Raw genomic sequence first — 9,716 nt, forward strand, 5'->3', positions numbered from 1 at the left:
ACATGGAAACCCAAATAGGGAAAAACCACTGTGGGATTTCGGACCCACTAAGAAATATACTCTTCTAGAGTATGCTCTGTTAAAAGCAAATCCTATTAAAGATTACAAACACAATTGCTAGATGTGACCCGGTTAAGCGATTTCCCTCAAATCTGTTAGGATCTTCACTTTGTTAGAAGTGACCTTGTCAAAGGATTTCAAACACTCATTTAGAATATTACCTTGCTAGAGGGTTTACAAATAAGACTGTTAAGTCCACTCGGTTAAGAGATTTTCTGTCACTTACAAAATAACAGTAATAAAAATATATTTGCAACTTCACATCTAAAATGCTAAAGCAGATTCTATTTGTTCAAAACAATCTTATCATAGGACTTATCTTGTCCCTCTACTGGGATCCTTACTCTATTATTCAAATAGGTCTTCAAGATTCTATGGTCGGTAATCACTATGTAGCATCCCTGTGCTTACACTTGCCCGCATACATTGTTTATCAACAATTCCTTATTTATAAATAATTGCTAACCGCTTAATCTCCTTGATCACATTTCCCATGATCAATCTTAGCCATCAGATCTTTGATCTTGACTAGGTTCAATGTATCCTTCGATCTAAAAAACATTTTACCTTGCCTTGGAACTTGCATACCTTCCTAGGAACTTGTGATAGGTTATTGTGGTTCAATCTGCACTGTAGAACTTCCTCCTGATTTTCCATTGCCGTAGATCCTTAACAAACTTCATGCGTGACATACCAATCATTTATTCATCTCCAGCTCATCAACATCCTTCATTAAATAATGCTTTTATCCATCCAATGTGATCTGTCATAACTCGTTTGCAACTCGGTAAATACTAAACTTTACTCGGTAGACATTCCGCCTTCATTGACCGATATCGATAACCTTAGGGTATACTGACTAGGTTCCTTAGGGTTTACCGACTAGGTTCTTTGCTCGGTGACATAGTATAGTATTAACCTTACAATCAACAACATATGTAGGATATCAAAACAATCTAAACATCATGATCTCATCATTGTCTAACTCGGGTATAGTTTCCCATTGAATAACTTATTTCTCCCCTTATGCATCACACTCTTTCTGTGTCTTTTACCAACATCTTAATTCTCTTCAAATCAATCTTGTCAAGATATGGAAACATCATACTGAATCAGAAAATCAATTTCTTGACATCAATGACAAAATAATGTTATAAAGATAGTTATCATCCTTTTTCAGTTATATCAAATAATCTTCAACGATCTTCTCAATATCCTTAATGAATATCAACAATCTCCTTCTATTGAAATGCCAACAATTAACACATGTTGGAATTAGTAAATGACATTTAATGTCTCATTGGTAGAATTATTTGCATTCCTCTGAATGGTAAACATTATGTTTTATGGAGTACAAAAGTTGGTTATTACTATTCTCTAATAGTAAGGGTGTCTATCAAACAGGTGTAGAAAGTCTTTGGTGGCCTTCAAATATGTTGAATCATGTGTTGAGATTTCATGGACATGTTTGTGTGGTTCATGCAGTGTTTCTCAGTTCATTCTCTTGTGGTGTTTTTGTTCCGAAAGTGAGTTGTATGGGTTTATGCTTGGTATATTCTGTCATGTTATGATTCAATTTGTTCGGTTGGATTATCTTGTTTGGATCATGCCTTTTGGTCTAGATATGCATTAAAGGTTGAGTTAGAACATTGTTATGGGTCTTACCATGTTGGATATAGATCCATGTTAGGAAATTTGCATTGGAAGATGTCTTTTGGATAACTAAGTGCTAAGCCTTATTGTTTATCTATAAATTTCATTTGGTGGCAACTTTGGAGGATGTGTTGGTGTGTGTGGTTCATTGGATTCAACTTGGAAGGATGTATTGCGATGTTTAAATTAGGTCCCCTCTTTCTCCTAGAGTGGTCCACTTTGAGTATTTTTGGTTTGGGTGGCTTATTTTGAGTAGTAATGTTTATTTTGTTCTCAGTCAATCCTCAATTAGGTTTTTGATGATCTATCTTATATATAAAGAGTGTAGATGTGTGGGTGGTGTATGGGATAGTGTGTGAATTGACGAGAAGTGAATGTGAGTGATACATAAGCATATCTGAGATTGCTGATGTGCAAAAGTTAGATTGTGAAGAGATTTGAAGGTGATACATTTAGTGAGAAAGTAAGTTGTGAAACTGTTGATTATTAGAGATAGATGTTGGTCTCTTGACACAAAGGTTCAAGGAAAATTTCATGGTTAGGAGATTCTTCTGATATTAGTTCTACTATTTTTTGTGTTGTCGAAAGACAATGGTCTCTTGGCAACCTCTTTTGTAGCTTGCCTTGAAGCAGTGTGCCTCAGTTGAGAAGGTGTATGTATTTTTCTCTAAGGTAGTGGACCTTAGTCTTGAAAGCCGATCAGGTGCAAGTGCTCCTTGGTTGTAAGCCTAAAAATTTGTAATATATTCTAACCGTTGTTTTCCCCTGATTAGGTATTTCATGTAGATCTAGTGTTCATGTGTTGTTGGTTGATATTTTTAGTGTTTTTGTTTTGATTAAAGGGGAAAACTGGTTTTATGTTTTTAGCGTTGTTGTTGATCATTGTTTAACATCAATTATATTAGATTTAGTTTGTAATAGACATCTATTACATATAAATTGAGGAAGCATGTATGCAATTGTATCAACAATTTTATATCCATATTACTTTATTTTTAAAACATCTAGATAAACAACCTTATAAAGAGAAAAAATATGTTAAATATTGTATATTAAAAACACAAACAAATTGAAACTAAAAAAAGATAATATAATACATACCTTTCAATCTCACATTAATTTTTTTATTAAAATAATCTACCATTACAATTTTTTAAAAGAAAGCATTAGCCGCTATTTTGACACAATAAGCATGCAAAAACATGATTTTTTAAATAAAATAGGGAGTCATTGACAACTAAATGCAATATCATGCCACAAATATTAATTAAAATAATTGTTTATTAGAAAAATACCCTTTCCAATTTATACTTTTTGTTTGAAAATATTTTATGTAAATCATATTTGAATTGTTGAAAATATAAAGTATAGGAAGTACATTTCAAGGTTTCACATATTTTGGGTATTTTTAGTGTGTTAATTTTGATTTTTTAACATATTTTGTTTGTATTTTTAATGAAAGAATGTATACATTTGTTACAATTATAATATAAATTTATTCTTGTCTAAAAGTAGTAAGAAGATAATCTCTATTTGGTTCTACTATATTATGACAACATATTATTGTTTAATCTTGCTTTATTATTTTGTAAAAAATGATTCAAGTTGTTGATGCACAATTACTATAGTAGTACCTTATTTGTGCAATACAAAAATCTTTGACCTCTACATCAAATACAATTTCAACTATCAAACCATTGACATGAATCAAACACAATGTGATCATGCATACTACAATCTAAAAATATATTACATTGAATTAACATAATGTTTGTTTTAAATCATCACAATTCTTATTTTAATAAATATCAAATAATCAATCTAAAAACATATGTTATTGAATAATCACTTGCTCATTGACAACTACTAATTTATTCATTATTACAATTCTCAATCTAATAACTTAACATTTTATAAGAAAATAGAATTTGTGGTCATAATTTTTTTTTTTTTGATTGATAAAGGTAGAGCCATATTAATTTATTGATTCACAAGAGAGATTACAACATACAAGTCCAAATTTCCAAAAAGCCCAGAGGGCCTAAAGACTGACAGTATGAAACTAAGTCCTTGAGTATGCATAGGAAGGGAAACTAACTCCAAAACGCTAAAAAAATTTCTGAGCTCGACATGAACATAAGTTTATCTCATAATGACATTTATTATGTTAAATAGTTTTAGAAATAAACCATCATAACAAATTTATTAGAAATTAATAAAAACTAAAGAAAAATGTCAAGAGGATCTCCTTTGATTTGATGATTTACGTAGTCTTTGAAGAGAAAAGGTTTGTAACGACGTGGATGGTGTTCATCTATGAGCTCATCTGGTGCACATACTTCCTTTTCCTTCAAAAATTTCCATAAAAAAACAACAGATAGTCGCGGATTCTTCCCTTCATATGCCACACGATGCTCTACACTCCAACATCTATCATTGCTCCACATCTACAACCAAGAAAATATCACCATTCACCTTATGAAAATAATTGAACAAATGTAGCTTTAGAATTTTTTTTTGAAATTAGTCTACCTTTAGAGCGTCAGCTATGATGACAGTGAATGATGAAGCTAGAGGTTTTACACTAAACCATTCACCTTGTTTGGTGCGCATTTGAAGACCACCCACTTGGTCATTATACAAAATTGAAATCACACCCAAATCCTTGTGTTCCCTGAGAACAATGTCATTTGCATCGCTTGGGTTTTCATACTCTGAGAAATAATTAAGACAAAGTAGAGCATCGCATTCTGTAAAATCAATCTCAAAATGTTTGCTGAGTCCCAGGCCTCGAAGGATAAGTTTTATCAGGGAATTTACTAAATCAGTTAACTTGGAACTGTATGTTCTTAGGCTGTCGCTGCACAACATATCCAGAAATTTTTTTTTAAAAAATTATTATTTATGGATATTTCATACTATAATACTTTAGTGTTATGGAGGAATCAACAATCACAAATTTGTTTTATATGAATTTACTATTTTTTCCCTCTAGTTAGTATCAGTAAAGAAAAATAATGATTTATCTTAAGGTAAATAAATTTAAATAATAGAGTTTGGATTCATCATAGAATATTATAAAACACTAGATGCATAAATAAATGAAAATTTAAAAATTCAAAAGCATGAATGTATGAGTTTTTAGTTTTGATTTTGATGTGATGTTTTTGTTGAGTTGTGAGAAAATAATTTGTCAATGTTTTGAAATTTTATTCTATATTATTGAATTAACAATTTGATTCTATAATGTTGCAGAAGTGATTGTGTAATCCACAAACCACATCTCATGATTCTTATCACCTAAAACTTAGTTTTGTTAATTTTTAAATGTTTGAAATGTTGTAAAGACTAGTGGTGTTTACAAGAATCTTTAGGGAATGCATTGAATTTGAGATGATTATGTTTTCCTCAATTAATTCCCTTGTTGAACCAAATTCATGACTCTGTGAAAAATAAAGGCAACAAGAAAAATTGAGAACATACACAAGACAATATCACAAGCAAACAAATGGAAAATGGATTATCCTTTAAGCTCTTGGATTTATATTTTCTTCTTATGTTCTTGCATTTTAAAATAATTTCAAACAAGTGAATTTAAGAGTTTTTAAATACAACAACCATGCCTACAAATAAATAAAGTGTCTGGTAGGTTATCTCATAATGAATAGTAAAATGGTTATCATGGTGTAAATTCCATGTTTAAATCTCAAAAGTTTGGTGATCAAATACAAAATTATAAAATCGATCTCTAGGCATAGTCCATTCTTATAGATTTGGTCCAAAGTGATGAAAAATGGTTTTAGGGATTAGGAATCATGCAAATCTAAGGACCAATAATAATTAAGAGAAGCCATGAGCGGAATTTTTATAAAACTATATCACTTGTAAACTAATTATTACACTTAGGAAACTTTAATCAATATAGGCCCAAAATATAATGGAAAAAAGGGAATCATTGCATATCTTTCAGCATTATATTTTACATCCACTTTGATGTGAAAAGGAATTATTGAGAAAATTCATGTCAAAAAGTAATCAACATAAACATTATATATTTTTTAGAAACTCAAAATGATGTCGTCACATAAATAAATATACAATGAATAACATGTATCAATAAATTTAACATAAGCTTTATCATATAAAAAGTTAAAAAGATAGAGAAGATAAGAATTATAGATTGTTTGGTATAGAATTTTTTTAAATGATCTAGCTATGCAAAATTATAAGATGACTCTAACTATGTAGATGAGGAGCTGAAACTCATCATGTAGATATAAAATAGAATCTAAATACAAATATAATGATAAAATATCTCCATCTAGATATGGCAATGAAGCTCTATTTCAAAATGATCCTAGTTGTCATAACTGCATCATTACTATCAAACTTATATTGAAAATTAGTGCTTGTATATCACCCTTCTATTTGGTTGCATTCATATGATGTAAGGAAATGGATAAGAGGAGAAAATATAAGCCTGCTAAAGCATACAATATAGTCAAAGACATTATTATGTGGTGATCATAAGAATGCATGAGCTTGACTTAATCACTAAGGCATGTGTAAAATATTGCCCCTAGTATGAAAAATGACAAGTTAAGGATGGTGATAGATGCCAAATAAGAATTATGTTTACCATATAAAGCATAAGTTAATATTGCCCCTAGTATGAAAAATGACAAGTTAAGGATGGTCATAGATGCCAAATAAGAATTATGTTTACCATATAAAGTATAAGATGTAGTGTTCATTCAAACTTGGGTTGCTTCTCCAATTACATAAATTTTAGGTTAGACATCCTCTCCAATATCTATATGCTATTAAAAAATATAGTTTGACTCCATGTACTTCAATAATAATATTGAATCACAATACCCAATAATTATTTTTAAAATTAATACAATATCCCATTATATAAACTTTAGGTTAGACCTCCTCTCTAATATCTATATCCTATCAAATAATATAGTTTGAATCTCAATACATAATTTAATAATAAAATTGAATCACAATGTCGAATAATTAATTTTTAAATTAATATAATGAAACTATTGTAAAGTCAAACTATGAAGCCTAAATCAAAAGCCTTAAGTTCAAACTTATTAAAACTATACATGCTCAACATAAATTGGGAACCCTTAATTATGAATCATAAACCTTGTTAAATAGGTCAATTATAATTAATGTTGAGAGCCATTCTACAATGACAAGGAAAGTATACCATTTAATAATAAATGACATAAAAGTAATTACATACTTCTCTATAATTTGATTTTTCAAACTTTGTTGCTACACTCATATTTAATATACAGAAACAAAACTAAAACATATAGAAGAACGAACACTAGTAAAACATGTTCTTTTTCAATACTCAAATTCTTGTTACACCTAGAGTACAAAATATTCATGGGTTTTAACCTAGATTTCCTCCCTTGCAACTATCTTGGAATCTCTCTGTTTGTTGATGCTAATAAATATCACATTGGAATCCAGTGTTTTCTTCCATTCAAAATAAGATCTCCAAAAGAGTAAATAGTTGTCTTTTGTAGGGAGAATCTTGATGATCAATTCAGTTCATAAAAGTAATAAGTAAAATAATTTTAAATCAAAATAAAATAACTTTTTAACAAATAAAATAGCTTCAAATTGATATCTCTTAACATTTTTAGATAGATGTATTTAAGATATATATGTGTGTGTGTGTTTGTGATTTCAATTTGAATGTGAGGGCTGACTTAATTTTAAATATGTATAATTTGAATATAAATCTTATTATTAGATTATTTTTAAATATTAACATTTTTTATGAAATGTAATGCCCTAAGTCATTAAAACAAAAAATATTAAAAACTTTATAGATATTTAAAAATATAAACTAACTCTCAAATAAATAAAAAAGGTTCAAGTAAAATTAAATAACTTTAGGTAAATATATTTTTTAAAATTAAAAATATTTAATATAAATAAACTAAAATATCTGCTCCAGAAACTTTTAGATTCAAGTGTGTAAGAATTTTTTGTATACAAAATAAATCTTATACATTGAATCCAAAAACTAATTGCAATATTTATTATGGATAGTGAAAATTTAATGTTTTTGAAGAAAACCATTTATGCCCATCATTCTTTAAAATTCTTGATAAATTGTCTAATTATGCAAAAGAGTGTGTCTTGGATGCTCTCATAATACTTTTGGATGATCTAAAATTGAAGTAGGATTAATCATTAAATACAACTATAAAGGTGGCAACTATAATGTTTGGTACTTCGACTCAACACACAACGACTAGTTGGGAGAGTTAGGTCATCCCTAAAGTTGAATCTAAAAACTAAAAGCTCAAAGTTCATTTTATTAAATTATATAGCTGACTTGAATTAGTTATGCAAATTATTGATTTGAACCTAGATAGAAAATTAGATGCAAAAATTAATATTTGTTACTATGGATCCTTTCCATGACTAAATTTATCTTGCACCTATAGATCTAATCTCTTTGAATTTTTTTTGTTCACTTTAGTTCACTTTGATACTTGTATATTTCTTGTGTAAGAACATGGTTGTGTGTGGTCATTAGTTTTGTTTTTGATAATGAATATGTCATCTCTTGGTCAAATTCCTAGGATACCATTGTCAATAGCATTTGGATAGTAAGCAAGTATGTAGGAGATGCCCTAGATTATGATGTAAGTATGTAATGCAATGATAAGTTCTCTAATTATACAAAGGAGTGCATCTTGAGTGCTCTTATAAGACTTTTGGATGAACTAAACTTGAACTAGGGTTAATCATTAATTTTAAGTCTAAAGGTGACAAATAAAATGTTTGATACTTTGATTCAACACGTAACAACTAGTTAGAAAGGTTAGGTCAACCCTAAATTTGAATTTGGAAAGTAAAAGCTTCAATTTCATTTTTATAAATTATATAACTGACCTAGATAAGTTATACTTGAACTTAAAAAATATGCAAAACAAAAGATTAAATCTGATCCATAAGAATGAATAATGATTTAATTAAATAAGATTTAACTTACGTACATATAAATGAATAATGATTTAATTGAATAAGATTTTATAAGAGTTAATTTATATACATAAACATATAAGTAGTGTTTAATCAGAAATGTTGACAACAACAAAATTTACACACTCGAATCCAAAAGAATAACAACAAAGAACTGTAAAATTTTTATATTGACATACCAAAATTCAGAATTTCCTTGCGGCCAAAACTTGTGTGCGTATTGCTGAAGCGAATCAGATGGCGGTACTACTGGGATACACATGGCCTCACCAATTGAAAGAGAAATGCCCTTGGAATACCCATCCAAGGGAAGATTAACGGCTCTTTCTTTTACTTGGGGTGGAAGATTGAACAGATCTCGAGATACTGAGTCCACAGCGTTTAGAAGCTCCTGTTCGACTCCATGATTCACCACACGAAAAGCTCCCCATTGTTGGACAGCTTCTTTTACTTGATTGCACAGCTTTTGAAGATCAGGATTACCTTCTTCCAACTCTGATCGAAGAGCAGAAACATCAATTATTGGGAGCTCAGCCATAGTCGCAGAGACAGATGAAAATTCAACACTACTCCCTATGTTCGCTCTTTAATTACATCGGTCGAGTAATATAGACCATTTGCATTCGCTTAAATAAGGTGGATTTTTTTTTATATTCATTCATGTTGAAGATTCTGCCGTCCAGATGCCATGTAGAAAGACAAAACAGAGGCTTTAGTATTATATTATATTGTGTAGTGACACCATAGTCATCAATTAGACTCTCTGCAAATTATATATTCTCCCTGTCATTTTTTATGGAAAAGAATGCTATTATTTGCGGGACCTGAGTTTTGAAGGTAGTTGTTCTTTATGTTTCAATCTATTCACATGTTGGAATGTGAAGGCAATTAGGACTCTTTTTTCATATGTGTCATACAAATTGTCATCAATTAGGACTCTACGCAAATTATATATTCTCCCTGTCATTTTCCATGGA

General features: G+C 29.7%; 1 protein-coding gene across 1 annotated transcript; it reads right to left on the minus strand.

Annotated features, from left to right (window-relative positions):
- Window positions 1-3,844: 3,844 nt before the first annotated feature.
- Window positions 3,845-9,511, minus strand: LOC131065000 (deoxypodophyllotoxin synthase). Its single transcript, XM_057999371.2, has 3 exons — window positions 8,919-9,511; window positions 4,246-4,573; window positions 3,845-4,160 (listed from the first exon to the last, which is right to left on the minus strand). Exons 1-3 carry the CDS (start codon window positions 9,275-9,277, stop codon window positions 3,936-3,938), a joined length of 912 nt encoding a protein of 303 aa, XP_057855354.1. The 5' UTR covers window positions 9,278-9,511; the 3' UTR covers window positions 3,845-3,935.
- Window positions 9,512-9,716: the final 205 nt, after the last annotated feature.

This window comes from Cryptomeria japonica, chromosome 6 (assembly GCF_030272615.1).
Source record: "Cryptomeria japonica chromosome 6, Sugi_1.0, whole genome shotgun sequence".
Classification (NCBI taxonomy): domain Eukaryota; kingdom Viridiplantae; phylum Streptophyta; class Pinopsida; order Cupressales; family Cupressaceae; genus Cryptomeria; species Cryptomeria japonica.

What these genes read in the sequence shown, in the direction of transcription:
- LOC131065000 (XM_057999371.2), bottom strand. Translation starts at nt 9,277, where the DNA reads ATGGCTGAGCTCCCAATAATTGATGTTTCTGCTCTTCGATCAGAGTTG. An exon ending in CAAGGAAATTCTGAATTTTG is followed by an intron (nt 4,574 to 8,918) that starts GTATGTCAATAT and finishes TATGTTGTGCAG; the next exon opens with CGACAGCCTAAGAACATACA. An exon ending in TCATAGCTGACGCTCTAAAG is followed by an intron (nt 4,161 to 4,245) that starts GTAGACTAATTT and finishes TCTTGGTTGTAG; the next exon opens with ATGTGGAGCAATGATAGATG.